General features: G+C 34.8%; 1 protein-coding gene across 2 annotated transcripts in view; it reads right to left on the bottom strand.

Annotated features, from left to right (window-relative positions):
- Nucleotides 1-19,564, bottom strand: part of LRP1B (LDL receptor related protein 1B) — a 1,698,272-nt gene that overhangs the window by 481,858 nt on the left and 1,196,850 nt on the right. For both annotated transcript variants that reach the window (XM_081095916.1, XM_081095917.1), the window contains exons 33-35: nt 10,825-10,965; nt 7,029-7,154; nt 5,095-5,226 (exon numbers count right to left, since the gene is read on the bottom strand). In XM_081095916.1, the coding sequence (XP_080952042.1) occupies nt 5,095-5,226; nt 7,029-7,154; nt 10,825-10,965 (399 nt within the window). The remainder of the gene's footprint in view (nt 1-5,094; nt 5,227-7,028; nt 7,155-10,824; nt 10,966-19,564) is intronic.

Below are 19,564 nucleotides of genomic sequence, written 5' to 3'. Positions count from 1 at the left end.
AATAAAGCACTACTTACTGAAAGTCACATTACTAACCAGAGCAATGGGCTTTGTTTTAAGGCTTTGCTCCTCAGGAAAGGATATTGTTTAAAGTATCAAACACAGTAATCATTCATCAGGAGGACTATCAGCAAGCAGGCAAGGATTTTCAAAGCTTAGTATGTTTTTCCAGTGGAACAGGACTTTTCCAGTGAAGTGATCAGAATGCCTTGAACATTTTAAATCTAGCCACGGGGTCTTCTTTTTGCTGTGGATAGTATCTAGAATTGCTTCATCTGGTGTGTGAAATCCTTTTACTGCAGAATACTTTAACTCATTAGGACCAAAACCCAGCAAGGTTCAGGTTTGTTTGTCCTCCTGAAATGTACAGGTTTTAACAATATATTTCTCCCTCCTTGGAACATGTGGTAATGAAACAGTATTACATAAGTTATGATAGTTATACTTAATAAGTGATCCTCTTTCTCACCATGTCCTCATTATGATTAGAATAAGGGCCAACTGTGCCCTTTCAATTTGTCATCATTATATTTGATTAATCATAAGTAGAGATTATGTCCCTGAGATAAATGTCCTTAAAGAAAGAAAAGGAAATAAGATGTGTGCAAAATAGAGAGGGAACATATAATCAGGTAAACCATAAAGCTCCTGGTTAAAAAAAATAAAATAAAATTGAGGTTTACACACCAAAATTTGTTTTTCCATCTTTCTCAGGAGCAATCCAGTTATTTTCCTTCCTTCCTCCCTGAAGCAACTTCACTCTACAAAGTTGCAGAGCTTGTATATTGTCTATAACAGTGATGGCGAACCTTTTGAGCTCGGCATGGTCAGCATTTTGAAAAACCCTAACTTAACTCTGGTGCCGTGTCACATATAGAAATTTTTTGATATTTGCCACCATAGTAAAACAAAGATTTATATTTTTGATATTTATTTTATATATTTAAATGCCATTTAACAAAGAAAAATCAACCAAAAAAAATGAGTTCGCTTGTCACCTCTGACATGCGTCTCATAGGTTCGCCATCACTGGTCTATAATAATATTATAAATCAAGTTGCTGATACTTATTTTGATTCTAATATATTTTCATGAGACACAATTAGTAAAGGATTAGACTGTAAGGGAGATGGAAGCACAAATGTATGTAAAGTTGTTGAAAACTCTTGATATCTCCATCATCATCATCATTTAGTTCAGTGGTTCTCAACTTTCCTAATGCTGCGGCCTTTTAATACAGTTCCTCATGTTGTGGTAACCCCCAATTTAATTGTTACAAATTGAACATAATTAAAGCATAGTTATTAATTACAAAAACAATATATAATTATATATGTGTTTTCCAATGGTCTTAGGCGACCCCTGTGAAAGGGTCGTTCGACCCCCAAAGGGGTCGGGACCCACAGGTTGAGAACCGCTGATTTAGTTGGTTCATTGTCTAGGCACACTGTCTGCTAGCCTCTTAGGTTTACATTTAATGACTTCAAAAGCTGGTAATTTTGCTTAATCCTTCCTTAAATATCTGCTCTACAGACTATTCATTAACATTATTATTAAGTTAATTTCACTAGGGTATTTTACTTTTTCTTGAACATTCTAATTTTATATGACTATTCTAAATGTATATGCTTATATAATTTCATATTTAGAAGAACAGAGTTTTTTAAAAAATAATTTATCTCTAGAAATGAAATTTTAAAATATGATGGGCACAAAATGAAGAACATGAAGTCTTAAATAATAACTGGTAATATTTCTGATGAAAAACTACATTGACACCATTTGTTGAAGAGGCTTTCCTTTCTCCATTGTATGTTTTCTACTCCTTCGTGAAAAATTAGTTGCCTATATAAGGATGGGCTTATTTCTAAGCTCTCAATTCTGTTCCATTGATCTATGCATTTATGTTTCTGCCAGTATCTTACTGTTTTTATTATTGTGACTTTGTAGCATAATTTGAAGGAAGGGGAGTGTAACACTTCCAGCTTTGTTCTTTTTCCCCAGGATTGCTTTGTCTATACATACCAATTTGAGGATTATTTTCTCTGTTTCTTTGGGGGGAAAAATAATCCATTGGGAAGACATACAGATGGCCAACAGGAACATGAAAAGATGCTCAGCTTCACTTATCATCAGAGAAAAGCAAATAAAAATGACAAAGAGATATACCCTCACACCTATCAGAATAGCTATTATCAATAAGACAAAAATAACAAGTGTTGGAGAGGATATGAAGGAAAGGGAATCCTTATACATTGCTGATGGAAATTTAAATTGGTGCAGCTTCTATGGAAAACAGTGTAGAGGCTCCTAAAAATAATTAAGAATGGAGCTTTCATATAGGCCAGCAATCCCTGTTCTTGGTATCTACCCAAAACATTTGGACACATTTATTCATAAAGATGTATGTACCCCTATGTCAGTGGTCGGCAAACTGTGGCTCGCAAGCCACATGCAGCTCTTTGGCCCCTTGAGTGTGGCTCTTCCTAAGCCTTAGGAGTACCCTAATTAAGTTAAAAACGATGTACCTACTTATATAGTTTAAGTTTAAAAAATTTGGCTCTCAAAAGAAATTTCAATCATTGTACTGTTGATATTTGGCTCTGTTGACTAATGAGTTTGCCGACCACGGCCCTATGTTTAATGCAGCATTATTCACAATAGCCAAGACATGGACGCAACCTGAGTGTCCTTCGATGGATGACTGGATAATTAAGATGTGGTACATATACACAATGAAATACTGCTCAGCCATAAAAAAAAATAATGAAATATTATGATTTGTGAAAATATGGATAGATCTTGGGAGTACCATGCTAAGTTAAATAAGTCCAATAGAAAAGGACAAGAACCTTATTTCATTCATATGTGGGATTTAAAACAGAAAGCAACAAATGAACTAACAAACTCATTGACATAGAAAATAGTATGGTGTTTACCAGAGGAAAAGGGAGGTAATGAGAGGATGAAGAAAATAAAGGGGACCATATATGTGCTGAAAGAAGGAGACTGGGCTTTTGGTGGTGAGCACACAATGCAATATACAGAGGTCGTATTATACAATTGTACACCTGAAACATATCATGTAATTAACTAATGTTACCCTAGTAAATTTAAATTTAAAAAAGAAAACCGCCCTAACCGGTTTGGCTCAGTGGATAGAGCGTTGGCCTGCGGACGCAAGGGTCCCAGGTTTGATTCCGGTCAAGGGCACGTACCTTGGTTGGGGGCACATCCCGAGTTAGGGGGTGTGCAGGAGGGCAGCTGATCAATGTTTCTCTCTCAATGATGTTTCTAACTCTCTATCCCTCTCCTTTCCTCTCTGTAAAAAATAAATAAAATATATTTTAAAAAAAAGAAAACCTACCTTAAGTTAAAATAATTTATTATGATATTGGTAATTATTGGAATTTAGAAACAGGGAGAGAACTATTTAATGCAAATATAATGATCCTGTATCATAGCACATTATATGAAACCTAACCATTCAGAGTCAACATAAAATCTTGAAGAGTGAGATCAACCTATACAAATAATCAGTTTACCCTTAAGAAACAAGAAATTTACTGATGATCTAATCAGGACAGTTAGACCAATTGCCTTCTTTTAATATTTGTACCTCATGGAAATGTATCCAATACTTTCAAAAATAATTACGATTCTTTAAAAGAACAAATAAGTAATACCAGCTAAAACAAGGGATATGTGTATTTAGTAAAAAATTATGCATATATACATAAACCTTTTCAAGAAGTTCAAATTTTCTCAGTTTTGTGCTACTAAATCCTATGTAACAAAATTCTAAAGAATAAAATGCATGTAAATAAGAGGCAAAGTATATTTTGCATGGCAGGGTAGTGAGACTTTCATGAATAATAAGGTTTAATTAAACAGCCTTGTTTGATCAAAACCACACCGTGATTTTGGCAAAAATAGCATATTACTCAATAAAATAAGCTATGTCTATCCATATTTCTTTTGGGGGAAAGCCCTTTTTTAGATGTAGAATGTTTGCCTCTATTTGATTCCAAACATTTAGTACAAAGCAATTTAATTAAGAGAAGTCAGCTTTGAACCATTTGTGAAGTTTCCTAGCAATTTATTAATTTGTAGCCAATAATTTCATTAACACGTGATTAAACAAAATGTATTAGAACGGGGGGGGAATAAGCTTACTACTAGGAACCCACATGCTAATGCTTAAGGATTTTTTAAAGATTATAAATCAAAGAACTATTTGTTTTTAATATTAGATATAATTAAGACTTTAGAAAAATATGGAACATGCATATACTTCTTCATCACTAAAACATTAACTCAGGAAGCATGTGATTTTGTTGGGTGAGAAGTGAAGACATTTGTTTTTATAAATTTAAACTCTCATTTGTAGAATAATAAATCTGAATATTATGAGAGAAGCATATCCAATTCATATAATATCTGAATTTAGCAATTAGCATCAAAACACTTGTTTATTTCAACAAATTTAAAAGTGTCTACCATCAATTCCCAAACATACATTTTTTTATTAGCCACAGCAAAAAGTGTCTAATCTGCTTTCTTTTACTGTTTGCTAAAACAAGAAAGCAAGGTAAAATCTGACTTCAAAATGATACATACTATACTGAAAAGTAATTTAAAATGTCTTAGGATTTTTAATTGTTTTCATTATTTGGATTTCATTTGCTACCACCTGTTTTATAATATAAGGTAATCACATCCTAAAAATATTTTAATAATATTATGTTTTAAGTATGTAAAAAATAAAAATGTTATATATATATATTTTATAATTATATAAAAGTAAACAACTTCTTTGGGGAAAACAAAGAGAGAAATAAAAATGAAGCAACCAAATGCCAATCATAATGTTTTAATTCATTTGCAAATCAAATGCTAAACTTTAGAATTATACTTTTTTTTAGGCAAAACATATTTAGAATAATTTGTGTTTGGCTTTAAAATGCATCTCTAATTTGCTGTCCTTTTCCTCATTTTGATTATCAGAGTATAGATGCACTAGTTATATTCCCATCGTGTTTAATACAGCAAGTGAAAACATTATATATAAATTATGAATAAAAAGCTATTTACCTGCATGGAAATCTATTCCCACAGCAAAAGAGGTTCCAGATATAGGCATCAACGCATCCATTTTGTCACTTGGTTCCAGAGGTATTCCCCTGATTCCTTCGTGGACAGAGTACATAAGAAATGACTCTATACCTAATTGGAAGCAAAAAAAGAAAAAAGTCCAAAATGAGTAGTTAACATCAAAACCATTCATTAGCACTATTTTTCTTTTAATTTTAGAGGATGTTTATTAAAGCTGGGGACAGTGAAACAAGGAGGGGCTGGGGAAATGAGCCTAGGCTGGGCTACTTTGACTCACTAAGAACGCGGAGAAAAGGGGGCCTTGGGGGCAGACAGGGTCTGGGGGTTTGCCCGGGATGAGCTGCCCATGTCCATTGCTGCTCTGGTTGTAAGCCTCCTGGGGTCCCTTAGAGGTTAGGAGGTGTGTGTGTGCCTGTGGGGGAAGAAAGGGTGGGAGGGGAAAGGCGAGGGGGTGCCTGAGAAGGAGAGCACTTCCATTAGCACTATTTTTAATGATCCAAACTTCTTTCATAAAATAATGTTTTAATCCACCTTCCCTTTTTCCACTGTATGCTACATTTCTGACCAGTTAAAAGGTAGTTGGATTAGTTGTTCTAGAACTTGAGGAAACCTCAGCATCTCCTGGAGGAATGGTTAAAGCCAATCCCCGGACTCCAGCCGGAGGGCCCGAGCATGTGAATTTCTGAAAGGTAGGGGAGATGCTGCTGATGTGGGAACCATAAACACTGAGGTAGGTAATATTTGAAAGCATACCTGGCCTCACAACCAAAATTCACCCTCTTTTCAAAAGCCTGAGCATCTCCTTGCTTCTGTATGATAGATTTTGATTGTAGATAACTATATCAGTTACCTTTCGAATAGACTTCTTAAATGTCTAAAATTAAAAGCACACCAAGTGCTCAACTTTTGCTAAGATTTTGCTTTTTCAGTACCAAAAGTATGTCCTAAAATGAGCACACATATGTAAGGTGACTACCAGAAGTCTTCATGATGAAGCTTATGCATTTTTCTAACAGGCCAGAAAATGTTAATGTATACAGATTTTCTTACTAAAACAAAAATTCCTAGGTCTAGATATGTCTTCACCACGGCATAGTTGTGTGACTTGGACAAGTTAGTTAATTTTCTGTGACTCAGTTTCCTCATCTCTAAAAACGGGAACAAGAAACCTACTTCACAAAGTTATTATGAGGATTCTATGAATTAATGTGTTAAGGTAATGACAGCAGTGCCTGCACATGAGTGCCACATAAATATATGATTTAAAATGAAATATATGCTGGTATTAACATACATATTTCTCATAAAATTTGAAATATTTTTAAATAAAATTAAGTTATAATCACTGAATAAAAATATTATTCTAAAACCAAAGCCCTTTGGGACTAGTAGAACTAGAGTCTATGAAATAAAAAGCAGAAAGATATATTTATTCACTTCTTGTTCTTCTGAAGCATTCTCCCACAGTTAAGTAAAGCTGAGAATTTACATGGTCTCTGGTTCTTTCTCATAAATAGTTGAAAGAAAGTAAATATAAACTTTTTTTTTTTTTTACTTTCAAATAAACTACATCCCAATTAGATTATAACTGTAGCAAACCAACCACTGTTTTTTTTTTGTTTTTTTTTTTACCTATTTTCAAGTTTCAGTTGGCTTTGACTGGATTTGGTTAAAAGTGTGATAATAAACTGTAGTTCCTGAAAATAACTAAAAACTTAGAAAGTTTCACAAGAACAGAGATACTGAAAATATTGTAGATATATTTGAAATTCTACATATGGTACTTATTAGGGGTACTACTGTCCTAATAAAAAGCTAATATTATTGTTTTCTATTTTTTATCTGATTTTGGTTGCCTAATATCTGCAAGGATAAATACATGATCAGAAGTAAAATTTTTCAAAACCTTATACCTTGACATGACATGCGGTTCTTCTGGAGATAATATCCCACCGTACACATGCAAGTCCTTGTAGTTTCAGAGGTTGGCAAACAAAGCTGAGAGCACCCACCATTATTTAGCTGGCAGGAATTGCTGCCTGCATCGATGAGAAACAAAGGAAAGTAACAAAATTAAAAATATATATCATTTGCTGTCAATAATTTGAACAAATATTGTGCTATTGTTGATTTCTAAATGCAGTGGTTTTCTATTGAATAATTTGAAGGAGCAGGGTACAGTTGAAAACTGCCCCTCCAAAAAGAAAAATGGAGATTTAGAATATAGCATACTGATTATAGACAATAATAACATAATCAATTTATAGTATCAATTTAACTTGGAATACAATTCAGTGTTGCTAAGACCAGATATTCATTGTTCCCAACACACACACATAGACACACATAGACAAAAAGGTGACATGATAGATGTGTTAGCTAAAGATACAGTGGTAACCATATTGCAATATACAAATGTACCCAATTAACATACTGTACACCTTAAACTTATACACTGTTATACTTCTATTGTATGTCAATAAAAATAAATTTGAAAATAAATTAAAATAGTCATTAAAAATTTTTAAGTAAAGGGAGATATATGAGAAGATTCATAGTTACAGAGCAGCAAAAGAAAATTGATTTGTCATGAATACTGCCATAGACCTTTGTAATATTTTAAGATCACATAAACAGGAAATCTTTATTTTTTTACCTCTAAGTTTTATTTACAACTCTACAGGTACTTCCTTTTCAAGAATATTTTAATCAAATGTCTCAAATAAATAGCTGTTAAATTATATTATTAACTCAACTCAAAGATCATGCCATTGAAAGAAAGAGGTATATATAAATTTGATTAATATTTTGAAAGCAAGAGAATAAGTTTTGCCATTCCTAGAAACATAATTCTCCCCAAATGTGTTTAAAGCACACCCTCTAGTAGTCCTCTAATTAACTGGCATATTAACTCTCGTATTTGTATGTAGTGGCAAAGACAAATATTAGTCAGATAATCACAGGTAGGCATTCTATGAAGATGTTCCATTGCATTTACTAGATTCAGTGTGTTAAAGCTGATGGAGTGAAGTTAAGTAATTTACAATCTCACCTAGTAAGTTCATTAAATATTCAATTTTTACAACAATTTTATTATTCTAAGACATGCAATGTCATTTACTGGATGTTCAAGCTCTGATATGAAGTGAAATAAATCTACTGAGAATTACAAAGCATGATGAAAGCTATATATCAAAATTGCTCTATAGATAATTCAAAGTACCAATGCAATTCATTATTTCTGCTTTCCTGAAGTAAAGACAGTCTGATGGAATTTAATTGTCAATCAAACCTGTCATGAGTTCTGTCATTTTTGAAGTATGAAATACCCTCAATTTGGGAGATTTCTTATCAGGAGATCCACCACATTTGAACACAGTTGGAATAATAGCAATATATATTGTATTATATTTATTTTGTATAAATAATAAAATTAATCCAAATGAACAACTATGTTGTACAACAATACACACTTTATGTACAATTTGTTTAGTCTCTAAGGGAAAATTGATAGTGAAGGAGAGAAAAATAAAAAAGAAAAGGAAATTAGTCATTATTAACAATATGTATCTTTGCCGATTAAATATGGATTTGTTACAGGAAAATATTAGAGTAATATTTAAAAGTGACAACTTAGGTAATAATTATCTAGCAAGTATGAAATATTAGCTTGGCTTAATATTTTATAATGATGCTGATGTTCAAACCTCATGCCTCCATTCTCTAGTGGGAGCTAGAAATTCCACTTCACTACCAAGAAGTTTCAGCACTCCAGTGATCTATGTCAAAAATGATAAATGAAGTAGCTAATTGTATTTTGAAATTCAAAGAGGTAGTAATGTTAACATCTTAAGGAGTCCTAAATTGTTCATATTTCATACTAATGAAGCTTTTAAGCTACCTGCTGTAATTCTGTTAATGGGATTATCTTTAATACAGATGCTTTTATCAGCGTATTATTCTTTAAAAATACTATTTTCACTGTACTTTAAGCTTACTCATATTATACCATTAATTTCTAATTCCTAGAGGATCTTGTCAGTTTGGTAACACTCTCACATGTGTAGGATACCCATCTGTATCTATATAATCAAATCCTTAAAAGACAAGAGAAATCATGTTACCATGAACAAAATGAGCCAAGAATATTACACTAAAATTTTTCTCCTAGAAACTTACTGAAACTGTATCTAGAAAAATTAGATGAAATATGTTAATTTACAAATTCAAACAAAACACATACTTGCTCACATTTAGAAAAAGTGAATATAGATTTTTAAAAAACTGTTTAGAAATATATTTTTCTGTCTCTCATATTTTCTAATGTGTGTTTTCAGATATAATCTCTTCAAGTATTAACTAGGAATTGATGTTTATCATAATACTATAAGGTTTTATACTTATTTATTGTATTAAAATCCACACAAATGTCATATTTTATTGAGTACCAGTGGTTTTTTTCCTAATTAATAATTGACTCCCCTCGACTTGAATGCCAGTTAAGTTGTTTATTTTGATACAGAAAATGTTCCATTATGAAATTGCTAGTGAAAACAATGCTGCTCATTATTATAGACAATGGCCAAAACAAATGTCAGGCACCAAATACAGGTTTGTGCTGATGAGTTTGGGTGCCGGTGTCTTCTCAACCATGAAAGGAACAAACACAGTAATCACTTCAGGTGTTTTTTTACAGCAATTGCTTTCTCTTAAAAATGTTTCATTTATTTTAGTTTATGAAAAAGAAATATGATTCCTGCTGTTCCTGTAAAAAAAAAAAAAATGATTTCATGCCCAAATGTGGCCCATGCTTTTTCCAGGGAAAGCAGCCATGAATCTGGTCTTCATTTGTCTCTCGATGTGCAGGCCTGCCTCTCAATTGGTATCTCCAACAAATCCTGCCTCTTCAGTGATTATCAACTGAGTATTAAATTGATGATCCCCTTGGTTCCTTAATCTTCCCTCTCCTCTTCTCTGCTTGGGTCGACATGCCCACCTACCTTAGATACAAAATACATTTTCTTGACTTTTTTCCTAGGACTAAAGATACATGAAGATAGCGATTCTCGTGACAGTGACTATATTTTTTTTTCTCTGAAGGGAGTTCTGCTAATCCCAGATCATGGAGCAAAAACTAAGAAAGGACTAGCAGGTGTGGGGCTGTCCTGGCTGGCACCTCTGGACTAAGTGCCATTTGGGCAGTGTGACAAGTCCACCTATGTAAACCATCTGCTAGTTCTCTCACTCCGTCTCACTGCACACCATTTAGACAAGCAAAAACAAAAAAAGCAAAATGCTTAGAGCCAATAACGCTGTGCTTTTGGATATGGAATCCTTATGCCAACCTAGCCCATTAGAAGCCGACCAGTTCATTCCGTTTCTGGGCTTAACTGTACATTTCATATATTTTGCTGGAATTTTTCCCCCTTATTCTTCTATTTTGTAATAAAAAACTGAGTAAGACCCGCTTCGAAGACCTGATGACAGTATGAATCCCTGGGCAGCTCTGCTAATGTTTTGCAAGCTCATTATAGACCTTGTATGAAAGTAATTTCTTCTCTAGTATTAAGCAGAATTTGACTTTCATCCCTTTTTATGTTAGAAGAAAAAATACAAACCGTCAATTGTTGAATTGAGAAAAAAAATATGAAAAAAAAGAGAACATTATATATTCAAAAGGCGGCACAAGCTCATTTCAGTGCGACGTACCTTGCTGTGCCGCTTTATCGTACACTTTCATATGTACAACCCCAGAAGTCTTATTTCTCAGGACAGTGGGGTTTCTTCCATCTCTTTTGCTGCAGGTTCCCAGCTGAGCTAAGTTGTGGTCTGCCCACCATAGTTTCTTATCTATAAAAATGAAAAGGTTTTTTATGGAACAGATAATCATCTTATTTAATAATAAATAGCTATTAAACTATAATACTTTTTGTTTTCTTTTATTATAGTCTCAATCTCTGTTTTCTAAGAGAAGCGGCAAAATCACTTTTACCTTTAAAAATGCAAATCATAATGACATTTTAGTGTTTAAATTTTCCTCCTCAAACAAAATACCCAAGCAAGTACAAAAAAGATTGTTCTTTAACTTGTTGTTTAAAGTGTGTAAGCCTTTAACCATTAGTACTTTCCATTACTGGGTTCTTTACAGTTATAGTAATCTCTTTTAATTTTTTTCACAGTTTATGCCTCTTTCTCCAAAATTTTATTACTGTACATTGTTAAGTCGTATTGAGTGCTCACTTAGTAACAGAGATTCTGCAATGTCCACAGATAAAAAAAAACAGTCCTGACCTTCAGGGTACTAGCATTTTACTGGAAATCACACATTTATTATTATATTATTTTATATTGTCATAGCAAACCTGTCAGAAAACTATTATCCTTCTCTTTTCATCAATAAACAATATAAGATTCATATACATTAACTTTCTCAATTAAATTTACATATTTTGTCTTCCTATCTATAAAACATGTGCTCTTTCTAAGACTCCAGGCTGAGTACACTAAACAAAAATTTAAGGTAATGCAATGATTTAAAACAAAGTTCTTAATTTAAAGTTTTTGGATAAATTTTATACTTTTCAACAAGAATCAAGTGACAGTTGAGATCAAATCAATTTCTACCTAGAAGTGAAAATAAGTTTATTTATGTCTGCGAACAAAACAATATAGTCTTTACCTTCAAGGAACAATTATTTTCATTTAAAAGTCACGATATTTTGACTGAACCAAAGCATAGCCTCAGGTATGGCAAGAACAGTAATAATGCAGATGTCACAATAATCATCCCTTCCTGCATCTGATGTCATGCAATGCACAATTCTAAACAATATCGGTAATTCATTTAACTTTCATAATAATTCTACAAGGTAAGTACTACTACTATTAAATCGTTTTACAGTTAAAAGCACTGAGGTAAAGAGAGAGTAAGTAGGTTTCCCTGGGTCAGAGAATGAATAGTGACCCCAGGTTATAGACCAAACACTAATTTCAGTCTATTAAGTTAATCTCCTTCTCATGGAAAAAGCTTACTGTTCTCTCCCTTGACATTCAGATATGGCACCTAGAGTAGGATAGTGAAGTTGAGTAGCCTATTCACTTATGCTTTTATTTATACACAAATTTGCATAAGAATAGTGACAGCCTCTGCGAATAAAAAAAGGTAGAAATTTTGACTGGAGTAAACATGTGTTTTTGCTTCTATTTCTTCTACTATACCACTGTGATAAAAATGTAGAAATATAAAAGATTAAAAAAAAATGAACCCATATAATAAACAAGAAAATTAAAGCATGTATAAAAAGTGATACGTGGATAGAAACAGGGAAATGGAGAAATGGGCAGAGTTGCAACATGAAAAAAGCAACAGAGGAAGGGAAGCCATCGCTCTCCACAGAATTCTGGGTGACCATGATTCCAGCCTGTAAATAAGAGGGTGAAAGCAACAGAAAGATTAAAAATAGAGTGAATGAGCGACATTACTTTTACAAGTAATGCCACTACCATATCCCCCATTCCCTGTCCTGAGACCAAACATATGAGGACCACATTTCCAAGTAACCCACCAGCAAAAAGAGTAGAAAACATGAGCATATGTGCCTGTGTGTGTGTGTGTGTGTGACATTTTAGACTAAGATGCTTAAAGAAAACCTTTTCCTTAACTTCTCAGACAGGAAAAGGTAAATAAGTTTCAAAGGAGTATAAGTTAAACCTATGTCAGAGTTCTTTTCAACTATGCTAGAAACAAGAAAACAGAAAAGCAATACGTTCACAATTACAAGGGGAAATTATAATAAAGCTAGAGTTCTACACCAAACTATTAACTAACTGTATAGATTGTATGTGTGGGCGGGGGGTGGGGTGGTGGTGGTAGAGGGGTATACGTGGGGGGTGGGGGGTTATCTCAAAGTTTATCAGCCATCAACTCCTAAGAAGAAACTGAAAGCTGGAACTTGAGCAAAATGAGAAAATAAGTCAAAATAATGCCATGGAATCTAAGAAACAGAAAACTGAACAAAGCAAGATGGCAAAGGGAAGCTCCAGAATAAATCATATGCATTAAACATAAGGCAAAAGCTGTCCATACTGGATCATGAGACTGCAAACACTGGGAGTAAGATCTCCAGGGAAAAAATAAAAAGAATGAGAGAGAAAGTGATGGAAATAAAGATAGAGAGATATAAGGAGAGAGAGAGAGGGGGAGGGAAAGAGAGACTAAAAAAATAAGTACATGTAATCCTACCCTTTAATTCTAATCTGTCCTATAATCCTAATAAATGCCATTTACTTATTTTCAATTTTAAAGTCAGTCTTTAAACAAAGCACAGAGAACTCACTGTAATTACAGTATACAACATTAATGTTAAAAACATTAGCAAACTATATATATACTAGAGGCCCGGTGCACAAAAATTTGTGCACTCGGGGTGGGGAGAGGAGGTCCCTCAGCCCGGCCTGTGCCCTCTCGCAGTCTGGGACCCCTGGGGAGATAACGACCTGCTGGCTTAGGCCTGCTCCCGGGTGGCAGAGGGCAGGCCCAATCCCTAGGTGCAGCCCCTGGTCGGGCTCAGAGCAGGGCTGATTGGGGAGTTGGGGCGCCACCCTCTGTCATGCACAGAGCAGGGCCCATCAGGGGGGTTGGGGAGCTCCCCCCTGTCACACACAGAGCAGGGCAGATCAGAGGGTTGGGGCTCCGGACCCTGTCACACCCAGAGCCCACAGGGCGATCAGGGGTTTGGTCGCTGCCCCCTGTCACACTGATCCCAGTGCTGGGAGGTCTTGCTGCTCCACTGATCCTGGGGCCAGGACGCCTCTTGGCTCTGCTGATCGGGGGTCCTGAGGCTCTCGGCTCCGCTGATCCGGGGGTCAGGAGGCCTGTTGGCTCCACTGTTCCCGGGGCCCTGAGGCCTCTCTGCCCTGCTGCTCAGGGCTGTTTGGCTTCGCTCTGCTTGGAGCCTGAGTATGCAAATTAACTGCCATCTTTTAGCTTCTATAATTAAAACATTATATCTTTTGGAGTTGTTGCTTCAGGAGCTCAGAGCCCTGCAGCTGCAGACGGGGAACCTTGGCTTCCTCCATTGCTGGGGCAACCAATCCTCCTGTTCTCAGCTGCCTGGCTGCCGGCCGCCATCTTGGCTGTCAGTTAATTTGCATATCTTTCTGATTAGCCAATGGGAAGGGTAGCGGTCGTACGCCAATTACCATGTTTCTCTTTTATTAGTGTAGAGATATATATATATATTATATATTATATATATATATATATATATATATACACACACATATATATATATATATATGCCAAGCGACCGAAACAATAGAACAACTGGAATGCCTGGAACGACCAGGTGCTATGACGTGCACTGCTGGCAGGAATCCGGCCCGATTGGCGTCCTTATCAGCCCCCCTCAACCTCCCTCAGCCCCTCCTCCCAGTTGGCCCACCTCAGATCAGCCCCCATTGGTGCACCGGGCCTCTAGTGTAAAAATAAAAGTGGAGTTGTCTAAAGATTTAACATGCAAAGCAAGAAGAAAATGTGGTTAGAAAGAAGAAAGAATATCATGGAAAAATTGAGTCATTTTAATAGATAAGTAAATAGAGATTGAGCAAATTTGTTTAGTTTAGAACCTTTGAAAGGAGAAGAAAAGGGTAATATAAATGATAGCATATATGCAAATTAATGCCTGATATCTAAAGGTAATAAATAAAAAATTAGTTGTTTTGAAATATCACCTAGAATGTTTATTAGTAACCCCAGAAAACTAATAATAGACAGAAATAAGAGATTTACCTGTGAAATGTGACTGGGGTGAAAAGGTTGACTTAGGAGATATTGCTGATGATAACAGTCTTTTTTATATTACTTGCTTTGTTGTTACAAGTATATTATTTCAGAAACAAAATTGATAAAACATGTGGACACAATCAATAAATAATAAGAATTTACCTAAAGTATGGAATTCAGAGTCTCAGGGCCTGATCGCTCTCTGACTCGAGAAAAAGGCTGTGCTGGTTAGGTTTTTAAAGTAGGCCACGCTGAAACACAGCACACTTCTGCCTTCTGTGCCAAAACATTTCACCGCTAGGACACAGATGACTGAGGGAGGCTAAGAGCGCTAACTCTGAGAACCATGAGGATGATCTTTCCTAAGACCGAATGTGTCTTCAGCAGCAACTCTATGGCAACATTAGAGCTAAACAGAAAAAGGGGTAAGTGATTTTTTAAGATAATATCTCTCTCCGCAAATTCTCATGTTTCAGTCAGCCATGATATCACTTATCATGACCCTGGACTCTATCCATTTAAAACTGAACATGTTAACAAATCTCTATGGCAAAATAATAAAAATGTTATTTCTGGTTGCATTGTTCTTATTGCTACAGGAAATTAGTGAAAAAATAAGAAGAAAAACATTTCTTAACTACTAGAAGGTAGCCACCCTGTGGCAGACTCAAGGTGTTATTTAATAGTCCAATTATATTTTTAAGGGATAATACAGAGTCAGAAAAAAAGTAGGAGAAGGACTAAACACAAAGAACCATGGCCTTGAGGGCAATGACCAAAGAATCTGGTGCCCATGAAGGACTATGAGGATTTGGATAACAGCAGTGACCAGCATGAAACAGTGACCAGCATGAAACTAGGGCCACAAGTATCCTGGAAAAACTATTTAGGTTCATCTCTAGTTCTTGATCAAGATTCTTCAAACTACCTAATAATATACTACCTCAATTACAAAATTCTCTATCAGGTTTTTAAATCACTATATAAACTACGTTGATTCTACCTACTGCTAGGTCTTTTCAACCTCCCTTTATTTTTATTTTTTTTTAATTTTTTTTTTAATATATTTTATTGATTTTTTACAGAGAGGAAGGGAGAGAGATAGAGAGTTAGAAACATCGATGAGAGAGAAACATCGATCAGCTGCCTCCTGCACATCTCCTACTGGGGATATGCGCACAACCCAGGTACATGCCCTTGACCGGAATCGAACCTGGGACCTTTCAGTCCGCAGGCCGACGCTCTATCCACTGAGCCAAACCGGTTTCGGCTCAACCTCCATTTAATACATGCATTCAGCCTAATCTTATCACATCATAATATTCCACTAATGTTGATCATCTATTATTTGTAAAGCACTAACTTTGATAATGAAAACATGACAGAAGACAAGCAAACAAGATATCTGCCTTCACAGATTTATGTTCTTGTGAGAGAGACACACAAGAAATAAACACATCGAAAAGAAATAACTGAAATTCCTATAAACCAGTAGTAAAAAAACAAACTTATTGAAAATGGGCAAAGGGCTTGATTAAACATTAATCCAAAGAGACACAAACAGCCAACAGATATATGAAAAGATACTCAACATCACTAATATCAGGGAAATACAAATCAAAACCACAATAAGATATCACTTCACACCTGTTAGGATGACAATCATCATTAAAAAAAGATAACAATGTTGGAAAGGATGTGGAGAAATAAGAACTTTTGTACACTGCTGCTGGGAATGTAAAATGGCACAGCCACTACAGAAAACAGGATTACTCAAAAAATTAAAAACTGAACTACCATATGACCTAGCAGTCCCCCTTCTGGGTGTGTATCCAAAAGAACTGAAGTCAGATCTTGAAGAGATATCAGCACTCCAATATGCATTGCAGCACTATTCATAATAGTAAAGGTGTGGAAACACCATAAATGTCCTTCAGAGAATAAGTGGATAAAAAATGTGATATACATGTGTGTGTAGATAGATAGACAGATAGATAGATAGATAGATAGATAGATAGATAGGTAGATAGATATCATATACATACATACACACAATGGATTATTACTCAGACTTTAACACATTGTATGCGGGAAACGTATTTATACATTTTACGTATTTATACGTTCTACCAGTGTAGTAGAGCGCGGGACACGTATTAATACATTTTTTATAAACTAGCAGTAGAATGCGGGTAACGTATAAATAGGTAAACTAAAGTTATCGTAATTTTACTGAACTTTGTCATTTGTGCAAAAAAAATAGCAAAAATGGCCCGCGCCACCTGTTAGCGCGCGATAAAAACTACCCGCAAACAATGTGTTAAAAAGAAGGAAATAACTGCTGAGGGTATGTTGAGAATCGGGGAGGCTATGCGTGTGTGTGGGATAAAAGGTATATAGGAAATCTCTGTATTGCAATCTTATTATGAAACAAACTGCTCTAACAAAACAAAGTCTTTAAAAAAATGGAAGATAAAGAAAATTTTGCCATATGCAACAACATGAATGAAATGCAAGGACATTATGCTAAGTGAAATTTGCCAGTGACAAAAGGACAAATACTATATGATTTCACTTATATGAGGAGTCTAAAATATTCAAATTCATTGAAACAGGGAGTAGAATGGTAGTTATCAAGGGCTGAGGGGAGGGAGAAATGAGGAGTTGCTATTTAACAGGCATAAAGTGTCATTTGCGTAAAATGAGTAAGTTCTAGAGACCTGTCGGGCCTACAGTGAACAATACCATACTGTGCACTTAAAAACTTGTTAAGAAGATGTGTATCATGTTAAGTTTTCTTTTAAAAAAAAAGACATAACTGAACACTGCTATTAGTGATGTGAAGAATATAGACACAATTCAATTATTTAGTTTGTTTCTTTACTGTTGTGCATAATTCTACCATAATTCCATCATTGCACCAGTATAACCCCACCCACAGCAAAATATCTCAGACTAGCATATCTCACAGACCATATCTTCCTTCTCATTGGTTCTATGGCCTGTAAGGACAGAATCGTACAGTTTTATTTTGTTGCTTTTTCTATTCTTTTCACTTGTACAAATTTAGACTCCTTATCCAGAAATGAAAATTCCTTTGAGCAAGGATCTTGTACTTCTTTGTATTCTTCACAATACTTTGCATTCTTTTGAACTGAGTATAATGTAGAAATTCCCTAAATACATGTTCAATGATTGGGAAAATAAATATCCCCCAAAATATCTCTCATGATAATTCATAATTTTGAAAGCATTTCAATAAACCCATCTCTCCCAATCCCTATTGATATTAGCTTTTAAAAATATTTCTTTATAAATATTATCCTTTATAAAGATTCCTCTAATAGAAATAATTTTGCTTTTGATGGTGTAATTAGTATTTTGATTCACAATTGTTTCTTTCACATTGTTATTAACATGAATACACAAGAATCTTCAGAAATTACCACAATTCAAAAGCTATTTGCTTAAGTTGCTAGCAAGTAATTGTTAATAACTATGTATTTCACTGCAATGGACTAAATTGTCTTCCTCAAAATTCATATGTTGACGTTCTAACTCCCAGTATGTCAGACTATGACTATATTTAGAGACAGGGCCTTAAATGAGGCAATTAATTTAAAAGGAGGCCATTGGGGTAGGTCACAATCCACATGACTAGTGTCCTTATAAGAGGAGGAAATTAGAATACAGATACATAGAGTGAAGACCCAGGGAGAAGAAGATAGTCACCTACAGGAGGCCTCAGAAGAAATAAAAAATCCCCACAGCACAAGCCTACAGAATAATGAGAAAAGAAATTTCTGTTAAGTCACCCAATCTGTGGGACTTTGTATGGCAGCCCTAGCAAATTAATACATTTGCTAATAGAGACAGTAAAGAATTTGATGAAATATGAAAAAAGAATTACAAAAGTAACATAAATATAAATTGTTTTTACCATACAGTCTTTAAAATCTTCACTCAAGCGGGAGGGCGGGGGGGGGGGATATCTTTACTAAAATCTAGTAAGTTCTAGTGCCTTTGCTAGGCTCTGAACATAAGCGAATCTGATTGTCTCATTTAATTATCATAACTGAGACGTAATGTATTAAAACATCTATTAAAGATAAGCAACCAGAAGGTCAAAAGATGACCTTCCCCAGGGTCAAACAGAAGTGGGTTCATTCTCAGCTGATATCACTTGAATTGCAATGCTCTTTCCACTGCATTGCTCTGTGCATAAAACAGTAACCCACAGAAACTGATAACATTATGCTTTGCAATGCAAAGGTTATTTAATAAATATAAACTTACTTAAAGTTTTATCCTAAATTAAAGCAAGTTGCAATATATATTTCAGTAAATACATTTTAAAATTAGAAGTATAAAGTTTTAATAACGCATTACTACTTAAAATATATCATCAAAATTAATAACTTACTTTTTAAATATTTAGAATATTTATTTTAGTGAATATCACCACAATTGTTGAGATTCATTTTAAAGTTAGATTTTCTCAAACATTAGCCCTTTATGTTTAAAACTAGAGGCCCGATGCATGCAAATTTGTGCAAGAGTAGGCCTTCCTTTCGCCGGCTGCCAGCACCAGCTTCCCTCCGGCACCCGGGACCCGGGCTTTCTTCCTCCAATTGCGGGCAGGCACCCAGGACCCCCGGCTGGCTT

The sequence above is a fragment of the Myotis nattereri genome, assembly GCF_964212035.1.
Source record: "Myotis nattereri genome assembly, chromosome: 7".
Classification (NCBI taxonomy): Eukaryota; Metazoa; Chordata; class Mammalia; order Chiroptera; family Vespertilionidae; genus Myotis; species Myotis nattereri.
Note: the sequence above shows the minus strand (reverse complement) of the source record. Positions and strands in the feature narration are given on the sequence as shown.